Source organism: Equus asinus, chromosome 29 (genome assembly GCF_041296235.1).
Source record: "Equus asinus isolate D_3611 breed Donkey chromosome 29, EquAss-T2T_v2, whole genome shotgun sequence".
Classification (NCBI taxonomy): Eukaryota; Metazoa; Chordata; class Mammalia; order Perissodactyla; family Equidae; genus Equus; species Equus asinus.
In genome coordinates this window covers 30,981,543-31,005,681 of record NC_091818.1, presented here as the reverse complement: position 1 = coordinate 31,005,681, position 24,139 = coordinate 30,981,543, and the positions used below count along the sequence as shown (strand labels likewise).

The window sequence follows — 24,139 nt, the reverse complement described above, 5'->3', positions numbered from 1 at the left end:
ACTTGAACTGTAAGGGAGGGGCAGGGAAAAGAAGCAGCAGAAGGTCCAATAAGGAGGTGATTGCTGGAGTCCAAGGAGGGATCATAGATGCCTGGCCTAGGGTGGGAGCAGTAGAAATGGTGAAAAGTGGTTGGAAGTTAGATACATTGTGAGGGTACAACCATTGTGATGTGCTGATGATTGGGATTTATGGTGTGAAAAAAGACTCAAGGATGATGCCAAGCTTTCTGGCTTCAATAACGAGAAGAATGTACTTTCCATTAACCAAGATTGTGAAGAGCGTGGAATGAGCATGTTTGGAGGGTGGGAAAGGATGGGAATCAAGAGAGTGTGTGTGTGTGTGTGTGTGTGTGTGTGTGTGTGTGTGTGTGTCTGTCGTACATACATATGAGAGAGAGCGAGAGGTTGGGAGTTGAGGAGAGAGAGCACGTGGAGCGGGCGTTAACTTGCCAACTGTCGGGGACTGAACGACCCATCAGCGCGTGAGTGTAGCGAGTTCACGCAACTCGTTAAATTGCAGAGGTGGAAAGTGATCTTAGGTCTAATTCCAAAGCCCACCCTTTTAAATCCCTTGTGCAGCCTGCCTCCCTGAGTGTGAGGAAGACCATCCATCTTCAGTTGCTCCCTACTCTACAATAGGTGTGCATAACAGTGGAGGAAACAGTAATTTTTAATGTCTAGATTGAGAATCTACTTTAAAATTTTTTTCAGTTAAAAATATGAGAGTCTTTTGGTATTCCATAGTCCATGGACTACCTTTTTAACTTCGATCTAGTTCAGGTTTAAAGTTATCATGGGACTTCACATTTTGTCAAGTTTTGAAAGCCTCAGTCATACTACACGATAGCCTCTCATACATTGTGCACATTCTCTGACTCATCAAATTCATATTTCAAGAGGAACAAACTCTTCCTGCCAACCTTCAAGCCAATGACTTCAACAAAGGGATTTATGAGGATATCTTCTATCCTACTTTGACTATTTATTTCTTAGATTGAAGATAACGCTGACTGATTGCTCCTTTGATGCATTATGGATATGTGCGGTCTTGTAGTTCCAGTCCTCAGCTAGGCTGAAAAACGGTTTTAAAGATCTTACTCTTGCTCCTCCCATGAACACCTCTCCTTTGGGGGGAAGATGCCCCCCCCCCAGAGACCTTCAGCCAGGGGACTCTTTTGTACAATTTGGCCACAGTTTTCTGGATGGGACTCAGTATCTGACATAAGGATAGCCATCCAGAGGCTGGGCAGGGACTGGCATGCACTGACTTATAATCTGTGTCGCGGCATGGAAAAATGAGCAGCGTATACTAGGGAGGGAGAAAAAGATGATGAGATGAGGTGAGATGAGATGAGGTGAGATAAACAAAACTACGAGAACATGTTACTCTTGTGAAAGGATGCATTAAAGCCGGCTCCGGTTACACTGAAGTCGGAGGTGAACCGGAGCAGCATGTACTCTCCAGTAGACCGAATGGGTCCAGGGATCTCTCTGCCACAGAGAACTGCTAGCTGCTGGGCCAAGTTATCGTCTCCTATGAACAAAGAAAGGAAACATCAGCATGGAAATATCACATCTTAAGAATCTCTTCCACCATCATTTGCAACCCGTCCAAAGTGGTACACACATTTTTCTCAGAGCATCGCCATTCCTAGGAGATAAGGAGATTCTCAAATACAAGGACATTCCAGGGGTCACATCATTCTGGCTCTAGCTTGGAACGGTGCTGCCTGCCTTTTTCTTTACCCTTTTTGATAAAGCTTCTTTGACAATTCCCAGTGTCTTTCTAAAAACTGGCCAACACTTCTTTCTGCAGCTAAAACTTAAAATCAGAGTACATGGGATTGCGAAGCGATGGAGGACCAGTGTTGATGGGTGCGTTAGAGACAGTTCCAGATGACTCTAACTGCTGAAGGTCAAGTACCTAAGAGAGAAAAAAGCTTGGCTCTTCAGCCTCAGATCCAATGCTAATGTCATAGGGCCATTTCTCAAGAGATGTGAAACTTTCACAGGACCCTTTCTTCAGCTGCAGAGGGTTTTTTGGTTGTGTGTGGGGTTTGTTTTGTTTTGTTTCACTTTTTTTACTTTTCATTTCTTGGTTGTTGTTTTTTCATTTTGCTGTTAAAAGAACACACTTCTGTCCATGTGTGGAGGATGAAAAAGATTGTTTCAGCAAGTGTGCCCCTCCACACTTGAAGGAGAGCTGGGTCTCCTCCTGGCCCTTTTTCCTTTTGTTTCTCTTGGATGTAAGTCTCGATCAAAGCAACCGTCACAGTCAAAGCAGGAATGGAGCAAAGGGGATTATAACAGACTTGGACTCTTTGGCTGGAAAAATATGTTGTTTTTTCCCTAAGGCAGTGAATTAATGAATTTCAAGCTTATAAAAAACAAAAATAGAATATGAGACATGAGGAAATTTGCCCTTTTACCCAACCAGCAAAATAAGTCCTTTTGACATTGACTACCACCTCAAACTCACTCATTATTAACTACTTCAGAAAACAAGTTATTTTCTGTGATCACAAATGTAACGGCATAGCTATAAATCCAAGAAGCCTGAAAAGGCATTCTTGGGAGGGTTTCAGACCTCTGGAAACATTTGTATTTTTTATGATTAAAAGTTTATCTCTTTAGGGGTTGGCCCCGTGGCCGAGTGGTTAAGTTCGTGCGCTCCGCTGCAGGTGGCCCAGTGTTTCGACGGTTCGAATCCTGGGCGCGGACATGGCACTGCTCGTCAGACCACGCTGAGGCAGCGTCCCACATGCCACAACTAGAGGAACCCACAACGAAGAATACACGACTATGTACCGGGGGGCTTTGGGGAGAAAAAGGAAAAAATAAAAAATCTTTAAAAAAGTTTATCTCTTTAACTCCTTTTGCACTAATTGTCTTCAATATGCTTTTTGCTACACATTTCACTCCAAATTGTTTTTCTCTAATTACCCATTTTACAAAATTTGGAAGTTTATTATCGGTTATTTATTTCATATGAGTATATTTTATCTCTCAATGAGACTGGGTACATTCTGTTGATTTTTACCTTTTGTTTCCAAACTTCACTTCAGACCGTCTGATGTAAGAATGCTTATTTTTAATACCTTATTGATTAACTAACTGATTAGTTGGTAGATAACCCAATAACCACAAGATAATTTCTTCCTCCTCCCAGTGTCCATAATAAATACTAGGGTATTTCTAGAGCCTTCCACAACATCGACATATGGATTTCCGCAGGCATGAACCCCATCTTTAAAGAGAGGGACAAGTCAAAGAACAGTGAAGGGCTGGGTCTAGAGGGTAGTTTGGTGATTCTCTCTCCGGTCCCACCTTTCCATTTTAGAGATGTGGAAACTGAGGTCCCAAGGACACTGGTAGCTGATATTTCTTGAAAAGTTACTATGACCACTTTGAGTACCTTACATGTAATATCTGATTTTATCTTCACAATAACGCTGTTAGGTTGGTATTATTAGTATCTCCATTTGGTAGATAGGAAACAGGCTTAGAGGGGATGCATGACTAGCCCAAGGTCACAGAGCATAGGAGTCAACAAGGGTTTGAAACCTTGGACAGTTAACTCCAGATGCGCAAACTATGCTAGTAAATGAGCTCTTTAAGATGATAAAGAAAGTACATTTCAGATCTAAGAACTGACCAAAGGATTACTGATTTTTGACAAAATTTTTTTTTCTTTTCTCTTTCTTTCCTTTTTTAAAAAATTTTTTTCTACACCCAATGTAGTTTCATGGCACCTCAGTTTGGGCGAATCTTTGGATGCAAAATTTGTTGGTGCATGGTCTGGAAAAGAATGATTTCATTTTGAACCACGACAACTCTACAAAATGAGTAAGCAGGTGGAAGAGCGACTCAGCTCTGCAGGGCCCTCTCTGGGGTGGCTCAGAAACATCCACACCACCCCAGGAGCAAGAGCCAAGGGCCAAGGGCCTGTGATGACTGGCCAATTGCACAAGTGACTACAGGTATCATTGCTTGTTGTCAATTGGCTTTAGATATTGGCTTCAGAATGGTATACGCCCCTGCTCCTCAGAAGCAAAAGACTGGATGGACAGAGAACAAATAATTGAAGTGGAATTTAAAATTTAATTCTGAAAATAGATTAATACTGTGCAAATGAACAAAATACCAATCAACTGACAGATAGTAGGCACTGAACTATTTCTTGAGTGATTAAATAAGCAAATAAGGAAAGATGGAAGCCATTGGTTGTCTACTCATGGTGTTGTGGATAAAAAGGAATCTATATGGATGGGTCATACAATCAATATAAAATACTGTCTTTGTTTTGGCATATACCTCAATTTGCTGAGCTCTCTCAAGCAGCTCTGTCTCAGCAAGAACAATTCATTCGATAAAGAGGATATGACAAAACCTCTCTTAGAAATATCTCTAACAAAATTAATTGAAGTCTAAATTAAATTATTCTGAACTGTGCATCTACAAAATGCCAAGACTTTTGCTAGAGAATTGTGCATTCATTTCGTGAATCCTCACAACAACCCCACGAGGGAGATATTATTCTCCCTTTCACAGATGATAGAACAGACTTGGAGCCATTTGGTGACTTGTACAAAGTGACACAGAAGGAGAAAAGGACAGCTCTTAGGTTTCAGGCTTCCAAGAACGGTTATTGGTGAAGCAAAAAGCAACTCCATAGAAAGTGATTTTTAAAAGAATAACCACAATTTACTTCATTGACATGGTTACCCACCGAAGATTTTTTTTAAAAGTTCCTACTGGGTTCTGAACCGTCATAATATGTGTGCAAGGACACACTGATTTCATTACATGGAAAGTTTTAAATTTTAACATCCACAGGAATGCCTCAATGAGAGGAAAATGATAGTTCCTCTGGGCAATGTGCTGATAGCTGACAGTCGATAGGCAAAAGGGGGAAAGCTAGGGTTTAGCGTCTCATTATGTTTGTAGTATTGATTCGAGTCTTTACTTAGTGTCCAGCCTCTGCAGAAGGATAATGAAGCACCTCCACCATTGGATTTTTCTCACTGTACTTAGTGGAGGCCCAGGGTTGAGGGCATCAGTAAGATAAGAGTTGCACCCTAGTAACCTATGGGCCAAAAGCAGACACATGTTTGTTTGGTCCACAAAATGCTCTGAAGAATTCTTCATAATTTCCAAAATTTAACAAATGGAAAATTTCTACAAAATTCTATGTTGCTCATATCTCTTGGAAAATAGGAAGACCCATAACACTGAGCCTGCACTCCTAGTAGCCGCCCATGTAACCATGCTCTCTGGTTTAACACTTTTCTGGTTATGTTACCTGTTGTCTAGGTAGGCATTGGAGGTTGCAATATCTTTATCAGGCAGAGCAGTGGCTCTCAGATGTTAGAGACCATCATTATTGCCCACAGGCAGGGACTAAGGTCAGGTAAGTGAAGCACTTGCATCATGGGCAAAATTTAACGAGATGCCAAAGACTTTAGAAATCAAGATAAATAATATTTTAGTGTAATATTTAAAAAATTGAAATTTAATGTAAAATTATCAAAATTCAAAATTTTAAATAAAAACAGAACATGACTCTGTACTTTGCATGATCCTGCCTTTATTTCCTCACCCTAAACTTGGCCTTGCCTGGAAGATTTTTAAATCACAGATCTGGGATCCATCCTCAGAGTTTCCAGTTTAGTCCATCTGGGGTGCGGCGGAAAATTTTGCATTTCTAACAAGTTCCCAGGAGACACTGATGCTGCTGGTCTGGGGACCACGTTGTGAGAAACACTGATCAGAGGATATGGCCTGCCTCCTCTCCTCCAGCCCGTGCAAATTGTGAAGCACAATTTTGTGCACGTTGCATGTTAGCACAATTCACATCCCTCACTCATTGCACAGCAACACCTCACTTGCATATAGAGGAAACAATGGCATAATATTAGCCCTTCATTCCACCCATTCTACCCAGAGATTCAGGAGACAGAGAAAATTGAATACATTGCAATTATAAATACTTTTTCACACTTGGATCTTAAAGCCATAGGTAGAAAATATCAAGATTTATCTCTAACATCTTTCAACAAGAAAGCAGCACAGCCTGAAAACTCAGATTATTATTTCCTACTTAAGTCAAAGGCGGTGTTTTCTCTTAGGAACATAATGCTGTCCCTGACTTAGTATGTGGATTATTTTATCACAGGCCATTTCATACTTTCCTTACATTCTTTACAAATAATAGCCAATTCTGATATTTGGTGCCTTCATTGATCATAATATCTGTGAAATTCTATGCAAAATGGACAGAGGTAGTAAACACGTATGATTATAATTGAAAGTAACTAAATTTGTGTCAGGGTTGAAACTTTGTAGTTTTCTGTTTTGTTTTGTATTTTAAAATGTTTCTCACCATCTCTTATCACAAGTTTATCGAAGTTGCAGGTTCTGTGAGCTTCAATGTCCATGGAAAGGATGTTGAGTTCTACAGTAGAATCTGGAGCCTGAATAAGCCACATACAGTCAGCTCTATTATTGTATCTTTCAGGCCAGCCTGGGGAGAAAAGAAAGACCGGCGCATCTCCTGTCCTCAGGAATCCACCACAAGCACCTGGAGAATGAAAAGCACTGCCTGTGAAATACCTCTGACGGAAAAGCAGCCAGCCACGTCCACATCCACTTTAAAATGGTAGTCTCATACTAAAATGAAACAGCCAATTAAAACAACTTCTCAAAGAAATCTATAAATATTTCATTAAACCCACTGATTCAGACAGCTGTGATTTCCATAATTTAGTTTTGTGTCAGAAAAACACATTGTATTCTACTTTTTTTTCGCCATAATTTTGCCACACAACCCATTAATTAATGAGAGCCTATTATTTGTCAAGCACGAAGTAAGTGCACATAGAAGACCGACGTGCTCAAAAGTTGATTTTGACAATTTTTGCAAACGTTCTCATTATTTTTATGCAGGAAAGGATTTTTTAGAAGTCCTTACTCCACAAGTTCAGAAGTTTATGATTGTTATACCAGTATTTGTTTGCATCTCATTGAAACCACCACGAAGTGAATGTACAGTTTTAGAGGACTAGATCCTAATTCCTTTATCCTGTTACTACATAGACTACAGAAGTAAAGGAAAAAGCACATAAAGCAATTTCCAAGTGGAAGATCTTACTATTATTCAGTGTCTTCAAATATTAAGATTTTCCTCTATATGAAATATTTCTTGCTTGAATTTATGAAGGCACTTGTCACATTAACTGACTATGGGTCATCAGGGCTGTTTGTCAAATATTCCACTTTTCTTCACTTCCAAACACAGTTTCACCCTGTGAATTGCACTTTTGTGGTTAAGTGAGGCCATTTGACCAGTTGTGTCCAATGAATTATGAGCAAAATGACTTGTGTCCCTTTAAGCAGAGCACTTTTAGACTGAGACATGCCAGGGCTCTCTTTCCTCCTGCCATGGTCACAGGCAATGTCCCGGATAGTGGCAGCTCCAATAGCCTGGGTTATGGAGTGATGATGACAAGGCTCATAGTTAATCTAAGTGGGATATGTAGCACAAACCAGAAAAAAATCTTGTTTTCTTCAGCCACTCAAGACAGTGGAATTGTTTGTTACTGCAGCATATCTGAGCATGTCCTGGCTGATATGCTGACTCATGTTTCCCTACTTGACATGTTTAATTTCCTTCAGATGACCCTAGTCCACATTAGGCTTAGTTTCCTTCATTTGCTTTTTTCCTGCCTGTACCACCTGCTTTGTCATTTAATATTTTAATTACTATATTGTTTTTGTTTTTGTTTTGCTTGAGAAAGATTAGCCCTGAACTCACATCTTCCTCTACTTTATATGTGGGATGCCTCCACAGCATGGCTGATGAGCAGTGTAGGTCCACACCTAAGATCTGAACCCACTAACCCAGGACACTGAAGTGGAGCATGCTGAACTTAACCATTATGCCACGAGGCCAGCCCCACTATATTGTTATTTAACTGACATATGAATGCTTTATCTTTCCCAATTTCTTTTAAGCTCCTAGAGAGGAGAGATTATGTCTTGGTTTGTTTTCTTAGTCACTTCAGTTTATCTATAAAAAATTTTCAATAAATATTTGTTGAGGAATTAAATATATGTATGTATAAGAAATGCTGATGGTACAATGCTTAATATACTAACACATTTTAAAATGTTAAGCTTTTTTTTTTGGTTTTAATGAAACTTTCAGAATATGATGTCATCATACCAACTAGATAACGAGTAAATTATAAAATTCTCTTACTCTGTTACTTTCCCCTTTCCTTGTTCTTAATTAGGAAAAATGAGATTTATGATACATATTCACTCATTCAACTAAATCATAGAATTATAGAACATAAGTATGAGATAAGAATTTGTTATTTTTTTGAGTACTAAATTATATTTGTTGATATCATGTTCTACATGAGTAAGCGATGCCTTCTCTAACTTGAGATTTGTGGATATGAAAAAAGATGAACTCAAGTTTACTTATAAGAGCCATCCAGAATTAAATGGGTAGCTCTAAATTACATTCGGCAATCCTGCTGACGGTTCTCTGCACTTAGATAAATATATTAATATTTAAAGGAAGAATTTCAAGCACTTTACAAGGGAAGTGAAAATAACATCTCAGGACAGAATACTAAGGAGCATTGAATAAAAATAAGTATGAATTATACCTTTATCAGCGATACAAATTCCCAAGAAGTTAGAAGCAAAAAGACTCTAATCTTTTGGGTCTGTTTAGTTCTAGGACAAGTTCAAAGTTAGAATATTCTTCAATGGGATCCTATGACAGTGTGTCCCACTCAGGTATTGCAAGCACTGAAAATATCCTCTGAGAAATGTCTGCAGAATTTCCTCTATGCCAGCCCTCAAATTCATAAGAGCCATTCAAAATTATTTAAACAACTTTTCAAGGAAAAGGACAGTCTCCCCAAACACAGCTTACTAAAGGAATTAAAGATGTCTTAAAAATAGTAAAATAAAAGTTCAAAAATTAGGCCAACTTGCCTTGAAATCTGAAGGTTTACAGCAAGCTAAGGAGAAAGTGGAGCATTTCTGAAAGCACGTTGAAAATGAAATATAGAGAAAAAAAGTTACTTCTGTCTACTAGTTTGTGTGTGTGTGTGCATGGTATTTACAAATCAAATGTTCAGAGATCTCTAAAGTGGTCTTTAGAATTGTAAGTAGAATATTTCATGGATACTAAACTCCTAATTAATATACAAAATATAACACAAAACAGTTTTTAGAAACTAATGTACAATTTTTACAAAATGTAGTATTCATGAAATTAAAAGAACACATGAACATATGAGGAAGGGTTTGGGGGCTGCAGTTACTCTCCTTACTCTTTTGTGTATTTGGCTCCTATTATGGTACGACCCTTTGAAATATTGGCCTACACATATCACCTCCTTTAAAAAAAGAATTCCATTTATTACCAGACACACCTGTAGCAATAGTAGGTAAAGGTCCAGCAGAGACATTCATTGCAAACCACTCCAGAAGAAATCCTTTCCCTGAGACTGAAGAGTCAGAAGAAAACTGAAATGTCAAAGAATTTCTACTGGAGCTGAAAGATTCGGTCTGGGTACCACAGTAAGTCCCAATTAGGCGGGAATGAACGCCAAGCCCATCATAAATCTGCATGTCAAAAAGAGATAATAGAGCATTAAATTTAAGCAACTGAGCAAGGTTTTTCTTGATAGAAGAGAAAACTAAAAGTATGCCTTATGTTATTATAATTTTGTCATAATTAAAAAAACAATAAGTGTATATATAAGCAACAATTATGTATCAGTTTAAAATGAAAGTGCCATTAAACATAAAATATGATTGGAAATAATTTAAAGTGTTTTAAAATTACTTGTACCTTTGCTGCAAAATGATATTAATAAACATGTTCTGTGTGATATAGCTCATTATAGGACTTACAGTAAAATTTGGGGGTGGAAAAGTAGGAACGAGTCTAGCTGCACACAAACAATGGCACCTGTTGAATGTGCTTTGGGGCCTCAAGCGGAGGAATTAGGAGGAAAGGGAAAAAACAACAAGAAGAAAGGCTTAATGAGAGAAAGTGGCAGTATCCTACGGGACTTCATGTCCCCACAGAAGTAAAGAAGCAGAATTAATGACAACACAGGAATCACAGTTTACAGGCCCTGCACGCATCGAAACACTCAATAAGCCTTTATCACGTGGTTGAAAATATTAAATTACCTATTTAGAGACATATTTTGTGATAGTTTCCAAACACAGACCATGGAGCACTTTTTTTTTTCCCTGCACATGTGGATGGATACTATTCAACCACATTTCCTACCCTTCTCTCCATCTTCTTCTGAATCATTTGGAACAAATTCATTGTAATGGTTATCATAAATTTCTCTACTGAAGCTACTATATTAGCTCAGATTTTCATATTATGTAATAATTATTTCCACGCACACTGAGCATTTATCAGGTACTGGGTTCTATGGGAGGCATTGTGGACTCAAGATGAATAAGATAGAATCCTGGCCTTCAAGTATTTTATAGCAAAATAGTCAACCTCATAGAAGCAAAGAGTAGAATAACACTTGCTAGGAGATGAGGCAAGAGGGAAATAGGGAGATGTTGATCAAAGGATACATAGTTTCAATTATGCAGAATGAATAATTCTGGAGATCTAAGTACAGCAATGCGACTATAGTTAACGATACTGTATTGTATACTTGAAATTTGCTAAGAGGGTAAATCTTAAGTATTCTCTGTATGCCAAAAATAAAACCAAAACCAACCCAAAAGATAACCATGTGAGCTGATGGATATGTTAATTAGTTTGATTGTGGTAATTATTTCACAATGTATACATATATCAAAACATTAAGTTGTACATCTTAAATCTACACAATATTTATTCGTCAAATATACCTCAACAAAGCTAAGGGAAAAACAAGAATGTGATAGTGTTTCTTTCAGAATTGATGCAGTAACCAATGTCTGTACGGCAATGATCACCACAACTTTTATATTATTTATTTTAAAATGATCCTGAAAATTTTTAACACTCTAACATAAGAATAAATAGGAAAATGGGATATAAGATAGAATAAATAGTTAATTAAGCTATATATATATGCTTAGACAAAGCCCAATAGGTAAATTACAATAATGCTAAAATAAAAAACCCTTAGATACAGAATCAAAGATAATAAATATAATACTGGAATTACCTTTGTATAGGGGTAGAAAGGGTAATCATGATTTAGGCAGACCATCCCATATGATTTTCAAATGCTTGAATAGACATTAACTTGGATTTATTTTTGCAAATAGCAATTTACCAAACTTTATAAACATCAATTGCACTTGGAAACTCACCCTTAATTTGTCATAATAGCAGTAATTTGCTGCTTCGATGTCCATCTCCAAGATGCTCCCGTGGATAACTTGAGACTCGTCCACATTCACTATCCATTGGTAGTTGGAGTTGTGGGGGTAATTTCCAGGCCATAAGGGAGAGGCAACTTTCCCATGAGTTCCCACAATATTATCATTGCCAAATACTAGGAGGGAAAATGGACAGTAAATCAGACCTACTTAGAACAGCTCTTTAATCAAATAAAAGAAACAAAAGGCAAGGGATGTCGAAAGCGATAGACTTTTAATTGACTAGGATTTCTTTTCTGAACACTGAAAGAAATACTGCTTCCCTTTTGGTTTCTGTACTGTGGATTAATTCCTCAGAGAAGGGTGATTTTGTGAATGGAATTCCCCCTCCTTAAAAGGTTGCATGGTGAAAAAATAGATGTAACTTCTCATGGGATCTGGGGTTCCCACACCCGCAGGGGATATGGGGACATGGGAAGGAAAGGGCATTACCAGCCCATTTTTAAATTTTGGTTTACCTATTCCACTTTGTTTTATAAAAGAATGGAACATGTTTTTAAAAATCCAATAAGATAAGACAAACTGGCATTTTGGAATCATGTATAGAATAGCTAATTATGGAAAAGTTGAGTTAGAAAATAAAAATATTTAACATTTTATCCTATTAGAACAATACTGTGTTGTTACAATATCTGAGCAATATAAAATGATAATATATGTTATATATCTTAATATATAATATTATCTTAAGTCAATATAATAATATCTTAAGTCAATCCTGGAGTAATACTAAATGTTTTGAATTTGAAGAATATAGAATTTATGGGCTCAAAAGAAACACATTTCCTATAAATATGCCAAACCTGAACTATAATACATTAGAAGACTCTTTAACAAAATATAATGAAAAATATTTAATTTAACATTAGGTAGAAACTAGAGCTTAAAAAGAATGTTAGAGCCATTGAGAATGCTCTCCCTGGTTCTTAAAGAGCCATTCATATATAATTTAGTTTTTCTAATATATTTTATCATGAAGTGATTCTACAAAGACAACAAATATAGAATAATGTAGAGTTCAGAATTGTTTTTATTTAGTGCACTACTGAAAAATTTGTTATCCTTTCTAGGTTGTAGGACACATTCTGGAAGCCATCACTAAAACAGAAGCAACTTACTGTTAGTAAACGTGGCCTGGAAGCCTGTGCCACTGCCTGAGCCATCTGAGACAAATCTTATCCACAGGACATGCCCAAGAATGGACGAGTAATTGAGGGGGAGGACGCTTCCACAGTATCGTCCCACCAAGTGACCAGTGGCGTTTCCTTGCCGGATCTCCACAAAATCTCTGCTACAGTCCGGAGAATCCTCCAACTGGAAAGCTCTGGTTTGAAAAGGAAAACAAGTTTTGAGGGATTCAATTGACAGAACAAGCTTTGGGATTATCCTGACTCACATGCTAGGTTAACCTGTTCGCTTTTTTAAAACTTTCTTTAACTTTAATCACTGTATCTTTCAGCTAACTCAAAAAGTTTCCTTCACTCCAATTTGTTGAAATGTCTATTTAAGAGATACAAATATAACTAATAAATTAATTAACCTGTAAATAAGATAATTAATAAAGATAACTAATAAAACTGCCTTCAAGGAGTATTCTTTACAGGGGAAAATTGGGCAAGAATACGGAGAAAAATACATTATAAGGCAGACTATCATAAGTGCCATCAGAGCTATAAAGTGGTATAAGAATTCTGAGGCAGACATCACATTTGATTGTGAGGCTCAGTAATAGCTCGATGGAGAGATTTTTTGAGATGAAAATGCTAGATTTAAGGTGCAAAAATGGTGGGCATAAAATGCATGTATACAAAAACACATATGCAGAAAAGGGTGGGACATATTTAGAAATCTGTGAGGGGTCTAGTTTGGTGAGAACGTTGGGTACCTTGAAGAAAACATTTGGAGACTTAGCTGGAGCAGCATTATGCACTAATTTTGGCAGAGCTTAAATGCCAGTCAAAGGCATCTATACTTAATTTCTGCAAAGGTAGGAAAAATATGGAATTTGTAATAATACAGGCTAGTGCTCAGAAATGTGGCCTACTCAACTTGTATTATATTCTGCAATTATGATGACATGGGGGAATGAAAGATAGGAAATAATATCTACCTCATATGACTGTCATTAGTAACATATACAAAGAGTCTGGAATATCTACTTCATAAGATTGTCATTAGTAACATATATAAAGAGTTGGAAACATGTGGGTGCTAAGTGGATGCTTTTAAAACTTGGTCTTAATGCTTACAAAACTTGGATATAATCAAGATAGTGTGGTACTGGTGCAAGGGCAGACAAAGAGACGAATGGAACAGAAGAGAAAGCCCAGAGAAGGGCCCACAAACATACAGCCAACACAACCCAATCCACGGTGCCAAGACAATTCAACAGGGAAAAGAAAGTCATTTGAACAAGTAGTGCTGCAATAACTAGATATCCTTATGGAGGAGAAAAAACAAAACACCACAGCCTCTGCCTCTCTCCATACACAGAAACTCATTTAATATTTCTCATAGATGTAAACAAAAAAACTAGAACCATAAAACTCCTAGAAGAAAACAGGGAAGAATATCTTTACAACCTTGGAGTAGGCAAATATTTCTTAGGTAGAATGCAAAAGACAGCCATAAGATTTAGAAAATTAGTAAATTTGACTTCATCAAAAATAGAAATTTGTCCTCATTAGAGATATGAATAAGAAAATGAATAGGCAAGTCATAGACTGTGGAGGAGGGAAGGAGAGGTAATTGCAAAATGTATATCTAACAAGGGACTCATATCTGGAATAGAAAAGAATTCCTACAAACAAACAATGAAAAAACAAATGACCAAATTAAAAGTGGACAAAAGACTTGGACAGACACTTCATAAAGAAGATGAGTGAATGGCCAATGTGAAAAGTACACTACATCATTATTCATAGAGTAATGTAAATTAAATATCACAATAAGACACCATTTCACACCCATCAGAATGGCTAAAACAAAAAAGACTGAGAAGATGAAACATTGGCAAGTCTGCAGAGCTGCTAGAAGTCTCAGATGTGCCTGGTGGGAACGTATACTGATGGAACCATTCTGAATAATTATTTGGCAGTTTCTTATAAAATTGAATACACATCCAATTAATGCCCCAGAAATACCACTCCTAGATATTTACCCAAGAGAAATAAAGACAAAGGATCATGCTAGTATCCTGAATATAAAAGAACTCTTATAACTCAAAAATAAAAAAAACAAATAACTCAAAAAATGGGAAAGGAATTGAGTAGACATTTCTCCAAAGAAAATATATTATTAATGGCCAATAAGAACATTAAAAGATGCTCGACTTCATTAGTTATTAGGGAAATGCAAATCAAAACCACAATAAGATAACACTTCACGCCCCCCAGATGGTTATTATAAAAAAAATGGAAAACAAGTGTTGATGGGGATATGGAGAAACTGGAACTCTAGCACATTGCTGGTGAGAATGTAAAATGGTGCAGCCACTGTGGAAAGCAGTTTTGTAGTTCCTTAAAAAGTAAACATAGAATTACCATATGATCCAGTAATTCTACTTCTAGGTATATGCCCAAAGGAATTAAAAACAGGGACTTAAACAGATACTTGTATATCAATGTCCACAGAAGCATTATTCACAGTAGCCAAAAGGTAGAAACAACTCACGTGTCCATCAATAGATGAATGGATAAAGAAAGTGGATAAACAGATGAATGGAAAAACAAAGCCATATATGGTTATACATATCCACATATATATATATATACAATTTGTTTGAGATATTTAACTTATTTGATAAACAAGCAAAACAAAAATATATAACCATTTATATATTTGTATATATAACCACATTTTATATACACACAGTAGAATATTATTTAACCTTAAAAAAGAATGACATTTTGATACATACTACAACACAGATGAACCTTGAAAACATTATGTTAAGTGAAATAAGCCAGACACAAAAGGACACAAATTGTATGATTCTACTCATATGCAACAACTGGAATAGGGAAGAGAAAGAGACAGGAAGTAGAATAGAGGTTACTACCAGGGGCTGAGGACAGGCGGAATGAGGAGTTATTGTTTAAAGGGTACAGAGTTTTTGTTTAGTATTATGGAGAAGTACTGGAAATGGATAGTAGTGATGATTGCACAAAATTGTGAATGCATGTAATACCACTGAATTGTATATATATAAAGGGGTAAAATGCTAATTTTTATGTTATGTATATTTTACGACATTAAAAAACAATTAGAGGAATTTTGAGTGGTAAAATTAGATGACCACAGATCTGCTTGAGAAAATTATCTTCAGTAATGTATAATGGCAATATAATATAACAACATAATGGCTGGGGACAGCAGAAAGATGTAATTTTGTCTTTTGCTATATTGAATCTAATATAACGGTGTATCACCCAAGTGGAATTATCTATTGGGGCTAATATGTAGGTCTGAACTTCCGAAGAGACCCTGGGGCTGTACTCGGAAATCACATGTATGTATATGATAATAGCTGAAAGCATGGCTAGATTGGGAGTTTAGAAATGAAAAAGTGGGAAATAATTAACAGAGAAAGAGATAAGAGATGAGAGCAGAAGCTTAGGGGACACCCATATTTTGAGTACAGTGAAAGGTAGAGGAAACAGTAAATACAGGAGTAGTCTGAAAAGCAATTAAAAACAAAGTCAATGTCACGTCACAGAAGCCAAGAGAAAACTAAGGAGAGAGTGATAAAGTGATGAAGAGTGTCAAATGAGGCAAAGATCTAGGCCTAAGAACAGGTTACAGGATTTGGTTACCAAAAATAAGTTAGTAACTTTTAAAGTAGCAGTTTCAACGAGTTCACGACAGAATTCTTTTTCAAACATACTAAGGAGTAAATTAGATGATTTTTGTGATTTCCACAAGCTAGTGAATTACAAAAACAACAACAGTAACAAGCTTTCTACAACATCCAACAATTAAAATTCAAAAATTCTCTATAGTTACTCTTTTCATGTGTCTATTAACATGTATAAAAATGTATCTATATAGTTGACCACAAATCAAGTCTCAGAAAATATTAAAACTATTAAAAACCATGTTCTTGAGGCTGGCCCCGTGGCCAAGTGGTTAAGTTTGTGCACTCCACTTTGGCAGCCCAGGGCTTCGCCACTTTGGATCCTGGGCGAGGACATGGCACCACTCATCAGGCCATGCTGAGGCAGCGTCCCACATAGCACAACCAGAGGCACTCACAACTAGAATATACAACTATGTACTGGAGGGCTTTGGGGATAAGAATAAACAAACAAACAAACAAACAAACAAAAACCCATGTTCTCTGACCACCATAAAATTAAATTAGAACACAGTAACAAAGAGATAACAAAAAGGTCCCACAATTTGGAAACATAAAACAACTTTCTATATAAATCATGTGTTAAACAAGAAATCATAATGGAAATTAGAATATATTTAGGACTGAATGAAAGAGAAAACATTATATATTAAAATTTATGGGATATAGTCAAAGCAATATGTAGAGGGAAATTTATAGCCTTAAGTGCTTATATCAGAAAAGAACAAATATTAAGAAAAATAAACTAGTTGTCTAACCCCAGAAGTTAGAAAAACAAAGAAGAAAAAAACACAAAGAAAGTAGAAGAAACAAGACGACATCTGAAATTAATGAAACAGAAATGTAGAAAATACTAAAAAAGATTAAGGAAATCAAAAGATACTTCTTTTATAAGACCAATAAATTATAAACCTCTACGACTAATCAATAATAAAAGAAAGCTTAAATGAGCAATACAACTAATAAGAAAAGAACATAATTATAGATACAGTAGAAATTTTTTAAACTATAATGAAATCTGTTAACAACCTTATGCCAATAAATTTGAATTCTTAGTTTTTTATGAAAATAAAATAATACAACTAGCTGAAGAAAAAATGAAAAACCTGAAAAGACCAATAAATCAATAAAAATTAGTAATAAAAATTACCCACAGACAAAGGAAAATAAAAATCCTAGCCCAGATGATTTTATAGGGGAATTCATCCAAGGCTTCAATAAATCAATATCCCACGCCTAATCTTCTGCAAAATGTAACAAAGAATAGAAAAGAAGGGAGAATCTCCAACTTATTTAATGAGGTTAGTATAACTTTGAGAGCAAAATCAGTCAAAGGATTTCGAAGAAAGAAAAAGTTTAAGTCAATCTCACTTAACAATATAAATGAAAAATTCTATTTAATATATTAAAACTAATCCATCAATTTGTAAAATATATAAATCTTAAGCAAGTTGGACTAACAATGGTTTAAGATTAGAAGATCTATTAGAAAATTCACCACACACAAAAAAAAATTAAAAGAGAAAAATACATGCAAATATGCAAATTATATTAAGGGAGAATCAATGACAATTGCAGAAAAGCATTTGATAAAACTCAACACTTACTCATCATAAAAGTGTTAGAAAATTAGGAATAGAAGGAAATCTTTTTAATTGGATGAGAAATGCTTACCAAACAGCTACAGCAAATACACTTATTTACTTAGAGTTAAACATTTTAAAACATTTCCTTTAAGTTAAAAACAACGCAAGGAAACCTGCTCTCATCACCTTATTGCACATCATACTGAAGGATTTTCCAGTGCAATAAGACAAGAAAAGGAGAAAACAGGTTGTAAGGATTGGAGAAGAAGAGCTATAAATCAATATTCAAGAGAGCTCGTTCATTCATAAATATGTACTAAGCACCTTAATGTGTCAGACCTTCTTCTAGGCTCTGACTATACAGTGGTAGACAAGAGAGACAAAAATTTTGTCATTCTAGAGGACAGAATGGTTGCTAGATAAGATATTACACAAAAATTAATAGAGTTCACTTATACCAGCAAACAAAAATTTAGAAACGTAACTTAGTCAACATTCATTCAACAAATATTTGACTCTACCATATTACCAGACATTGTCACAGGGGTTAGGGATAGGACAATGAAGAAAATAGACAACGTTTCTCCCTATGGGGAGATGATATTCTAGAAGGAGAGATAGATAATAAACAAATTACTAGATATATAGTGAGGCAGGAATAAGCTCTAGGAGGAAGAAATAAAATAATTAAGAGGTGATTATTTTAGGTAAGGTGAACAGGTTACATCTGTAATTTTTAAGCGGATGCCATATTCAATAGCCACAAAAAATAAGGTGTGTGAGAATAAATATAACAAAATATCTATAAGACTATTATGGAAAAAATATGAAATTTTAATGAAGGAGTTAAAAGAAGACTAAAATCGATGGAGAGATACTCCAAGTTCAAGAATATGAAGAGTCAATAAATATTCTCCCAAAATTAATTATAAATTCAATGTAATTCCAGTAAAATCAATAAGTATGGTTCCATTTGTGTCAAATGTAAAACAGAAAACAACACTATGTAGTGTGTCTGGAGATATATATATATATATATATATACACACACACATTATACATGTATATGTATGTATATATTTTTATGTATGTATAATATACATATATGTATGTATATACACTCAAGTGTCACTTAATGTCACTTAATTAAATGACATCACAATGACGAGGATAAGTTCTGAGAAATGCTTCATTAGGCAATTTCATCGTGTGAACATCAAGAGTACACTTACACGAGCCTAGATGGTGTAGCCCACTACACACCTAGGCTCTATGGTACTAATCTTATGGGACCACCGTCATATATGTGGTCTGATGTTGACCAAATGTCATTATATGGTGCATGACTGTACTTTACTAGTAAAAGTAAAAAAGCATGCACGCAGGTGAAACACAAAAAATCCAAAATATGAGCTACCTCTGACGAGAAGGTAAAGGCAGGTAGATGGGGGACTTTTGCTGTCTTGTGACATTTTATTTATTTAAAATTAATTTTTAAAGAAAAAGTAATTCAATGGTTAAAAAAAGTAAAGGAGGTGAGTGCAAACTATTATTTTTTTCAGAACTAATTGGAGGAAGTTTTTGCTGAGAAGAGGAAGAACAAGACAAAGAGAAGAAAAAAGAACAACCTAGTAAGACTATAGAAAAAAACTGTTGGAAAGGAAAAAAAATGTCTTGAGAATAGAAAATGTACTTCTCTATTGTGTGTATCTTTCAGTCAATGCTCAACATTATGTGTTGCAAGATTTCACGTGATGGTAAGAACAGTGCTCACCTGTGGCTCTATCTCAGCTAACGGATTAGGATGCTTAAGGTAGAGACAACCAGTCCTGAGACCCTGGCCACCTGAAGCCCCACTACATGATCGGCGTATCAAGTGCACCTCTGAGCATTCACTGCTGACCAGGTCAGTCAAGCTCTACCACTAGCTTCTCAAGCCAGATACTAGCACTGGTAGGTCTCTAGCAATACGAACAGTCAGTCTGTGGCTCTCACAACCCCATCAAGGCAGGCTACTACAGTGTAGATCATCAGGATCTATATTCTAGACACAGTTTTAGCATCAAGCTGTGACTGATAACTGAGCAGCAGAAGAAATCAGGAAATAGCCACATCAGGCTAAACAAACTACACATTTGTCTTTCCCTCCCTTGTCTTCTTTGACAATTTGATTCTTTATAATGCAAATTTACATCTACAATCAGTTTTGGCAAGGAATTGTTCTGAATCCATTTTAAGATGGCTGCTAAATTTGGTGCTTAAATTCACCCTCAGTTTTATTACCCATGATATTATTACCGATGTGAAATATGCTGAAGTTGTTTTCTTCTGCTTCTCAGAAAGCAGGAAGGGAAGGAAGGGAGATAATTTTATTCACCAGGCAATTTACATAAAATCGCCCCTAAAATCTTTCCACTCAAAGTGCAGCGCACGCTCCAGCAGCATCAATATCACCCAAGAGCTGGTTTGAAAGGAAGAATCCAGCCCCGCCAACCTACTGAATGAGAATGTGTATTTTAGCAAGATCCCAAGTGATCAATATGTACGTTAAAGTTTGATCCATTGGTCCAGAAGATTACTAAGTGCAGTTCTCTTCTGTTTTAGTATCAGACTGCTATAATCCAATGTGAAATGGTAGAAAAGACAATTCATTAGAAATGATGGTAAGACGATAGCTATAAGAATGTAATTAAACCTGTTAAAAAGCTTTATTGTTCTTGGAAGTCTGTTATAGGCCGGTACATTTTATAAGCAAATCTACGCTCTTTCCAAACACTTTGGCTAAGATTGGTTAGTAAAAATATGATGTGGAACAAAAATAATGCAATCTCTGTTTCTCATTATCTCACTTTGATTTTTGAAACAAGATCAATCATTTTCTAAAAGCGCTCTGTAAGCATAAAATATACTTTCTGTTAATGCCTTTAAAATACTTTCTGTTAATGCCTTTAAATAGCCGTTTGACAAAAATCTCCTTTTTAGGTTTTATTTCTACCCCCCTCCTTTTTGTTGCAGATTCAAACGTAACTTCTGCAGTTTTTCTCCCTACTCAATTTCACCGCAATGTCCACAGTCCAAACCCCACATTTTAGAACTTGATGTATTCCACATGCTTCTCATACGCTTCTCACAAACGCCAGGGGAATGTTTCCAAGCACCCATCTGGACATAGTTTAGACCAGAGCAGAAATAACCCACAGGCCTTGCCAGAACGCCCTTCTCATTTTCATCTACATAAAGAGGAACATCTTGCATTCTACAAAATTTATTTTAAAAATAAACCTCAAGCAAGTAACTCAAGATAATTAAAATTAACTTCTTATGGACGAGAAAGGAAAAAGCTGAGTCATCAAGATTTGTCTATACAGTAACCAGGCTTTAGTGTCTGTTAAACAGTAAAATGGATGAAATTTGCTTTTTGTGTTTATCTCCCATCTTCTAGAAGGAGAACCTAGTGTTGTCCATTTGGGTTTAACTCTGAACTGCCACACCAGATACTTTAGAAATGGCAGAGTGAGAGAGTTTAACACTGGTTGAAATCTGGCATATATCAGCCTTACGTTATACATTCCAAATTTGACATCTTTCACCCCATCAGAGGCCCTACGTGTATATTATTATCCCCTATAAACGAAGTGAATATCTTTAGGTTTTAAATCAATAGCTTCTTGACATTAATTGATGAGACTGCCCCGTTCCTGGCAACCACTGAGCATCAGATTGGCAAAATGTGAATGTGGTGGAGACCAAGAGGAAAAAGAGCAAAAATAACCCCTATTATTTGGCAATTATGAGGCCTAGTAAGCCATGTGAAGGACTTTGGACTTTATTATAAGGACATGATCATGTTTCATTCATCATTATGTATAAAGTATCTAGCATGGGAGTAACATGTGCCGACTATGAGCCAGCGCATAGAGGGGCTCCATAAATATTTGCTGAGTAAAGGAATGCCTATATATCAGGTAAAAATTATAGGTAGATAGATTTCTTCCCATACAGAACGTTGAGCTTTTAGTAGAGACAAACGCAAACAAAACCTCTTTTCCCTGTGGCAGCTTAAACTCTGCACTGCCCTTCAGCAGGCAGAGGTGTCTCTGTTTTAACACAATGCGCCTAGTCCCCTGAAGAGGCCCCCTCTGACTGATGGACTGAAAGAAAGCAACTTGAGATGTTGGAACGTGGTCCACAAATAGGACTGTTCTCTCATTTTTTTTAATGCATTCTTGATGTAAAGAATGCCATGTCTAGGAGGAAAAGCAAGACTTTTTTGAATAAACAGGCCAGTATCCTCAAAACAATCTTCTCTCAACTGTAAGTTACTTATTGTATTCTCTTCAAAAACAGAATTGGAAATCCCAACCATAGCCCAATAATATGCAATATAGTATAATAAATAACTTTTCATTTAAAATGGCAATCTAAGGGGGCCAGCCTGGTGGTGTAGTGGTTAAGCTTCCATGCTCCACTTTGGTGGCCTGGGGTTCACAGGTTCAGATCCCAGGTGTGGACATACACATTGGTCATCAAGCAAGGCTGTGGTGGCATCCTACATACAAAAAATAGAGGAAGATTGGCACAGATGTTAGCTCAGGGCCAATCTTTCTCACCAAAAAAAAAAAAAAAAGCAATTTAAATACCAAAGTTTTATCACTCATAGTTGGTTAAGCATCTATTACCAGTGTGGCAGGTCACAGGGACCTCTCTAAAGATTGATTAAAAAGTCTCATTTTACTTACCATGTGCTTTTCACTATCTACTTCTAGAAAATACATTATTGTTGTTGAATTTAATCTAAGACCACTGAGAATGTGGAGGGATCCTACTGTTATTTCCATATCCATAGTCCCTCTTCAAAAAGTCTTACAGTTCAGGGCGGGCCAGTGGTGCAGTGGTTAAGTTTGCACATTCCTCTTCTGCGGCCCGGGGTTCGCCGGTTCAGATCCCGGGTGCAGACCTACTCATCGCTTATCAAGCCATGCTGTGACAGGTGTCCCACATATAAAGTAGAGGAAGATGGGCACGGATGTTAGCTCAGGGTCAGTCTTCCTCAGCGAAAAAGAGGAGCATTGGTGGCAGATGTTAGCTCAGGGCTAATCTTCCTCAAAAAATAAGCCTTACAGTTCAATGAGGAACATGAGAGTGATTTTACAAATCAATTGCTAAGTTCCAAAAAACTTCCAAAATCCTTCTTCTGATAAGAATAGAAGGAAAGGTGGATTGGAGTGGGGAAAAACTATATGGGTAAAGAAGACTTTATTGAGGTGGAGATTTCTGCTGGAAGAAAGAATGTTAGTGACTCTGGAAGAATCTAAATGGTCCTAATTCAAAAAACGATAAAATTACTATTCTCTGCAAATGAACATTAGACAAATTAAGGCACCAAGAGCTCAGGCATGTACTTCTGGTGATGTTAGGCTGGACTTGAGAACCATTCTTGGGAGAATTTTCATGCTATTTATAACCCAAACTATGACTTAAAACAGAGGAAATTTGGGAACACACGTCCTAAAGTTCCCACCATATTTTCTAATGGTTGCTTGGACACATGTGCTGTTCACTGTCCATCCTATTAGTAACAGAGCTTCCTTCCTGCCGATTCATTCGCACTGAAACAATACACCATAAAAAAAGATTTACATAAAAGACAGCTGGAGCCGGTTGCCAGGGGAACTGACAATGTTCCAGACACATTCCACATTAGAGGGATAAACTTCCGGGTAGCCAGGGCTGTTGACCGTGCCTTCAGCCATGTGGAAGTTTCCACCACAAGCTGGAAGAAAAGAGAAACAAAATGAGTGCCAGAGAGAAATCAAATACAAGACACCATAAGATAAAGGAGAAAGAACACGAGAGGAACTCTTAGCAGAATCAAAGGAGAGCCTATTTCCATTTCACATTAAAAAAAAAAAATCCCTGTCCTCTTTAAAAAAAGAAAAGATTCTGAAAACAGAAAACTGACAGCCACAGGGTATGATGGATCAAAAAGAAATCTCTGTAGTTTCTTTTCTAAAAGCTTTTTCTCCCTTAACTATAACTTTATGTAATAAAAGACTTAGGGTTTTTTTGGTGAGGAGATTGGCCCTGAGCTAACATGTGTTGCCAATCTTCCTCTTTTTTTTCCGTCCCCAAAGCCCCAGTACATAGTTGTATATCTGGGTCGTAGGTCATTCTAGCTCCTCTATGTGGATGCCACCAGAGCATGTGGTGCTTGATCAGCGGTGCTAGGTCCGCGCCCAGGATCCAACCTGGTGAACCCCGG

General features: G+C 36.6%; 1 protein-coding gene across 1 annotated transcript in view; it reads right to left on the bottom strand.

The window, feature by feature from the left end:
• The window catches only part of CUBN (cubilin), a 256,171-nt gene that overhangs the window by 88,107 nt on the left and 143,925 nt on the right, over positions 1-24,139 (bottom strand). The window contains exons 36-41 of the mRNA XM_044762035.2: positions 23,518-23,650; positions 12,555-12,760; positions 11,368-11,552; positions 9,456-9,648; positions 6,383-6,580; positions 1,388-1,534 (exon numbers count right to left, since the gene is read on the bottom strand). Of these exons, the coding sequence (XP_044617970.2) occupies positions 1,388-1,534; positions 6,383-6,580; positions 9,456-9,648; positions 11,368-11,552; positions 12,555-12,760; positions 23,518-23,650 (1,062 nt within the window). The remainder of the gene's footprint in view (positions 1-1,387; positions 1,535-6,382; positions 6,581-9,455; positions 9,649-11,367; positions 11,553-12,554; positions 12,761-23,517; positions 23,651-24,139) is intronic.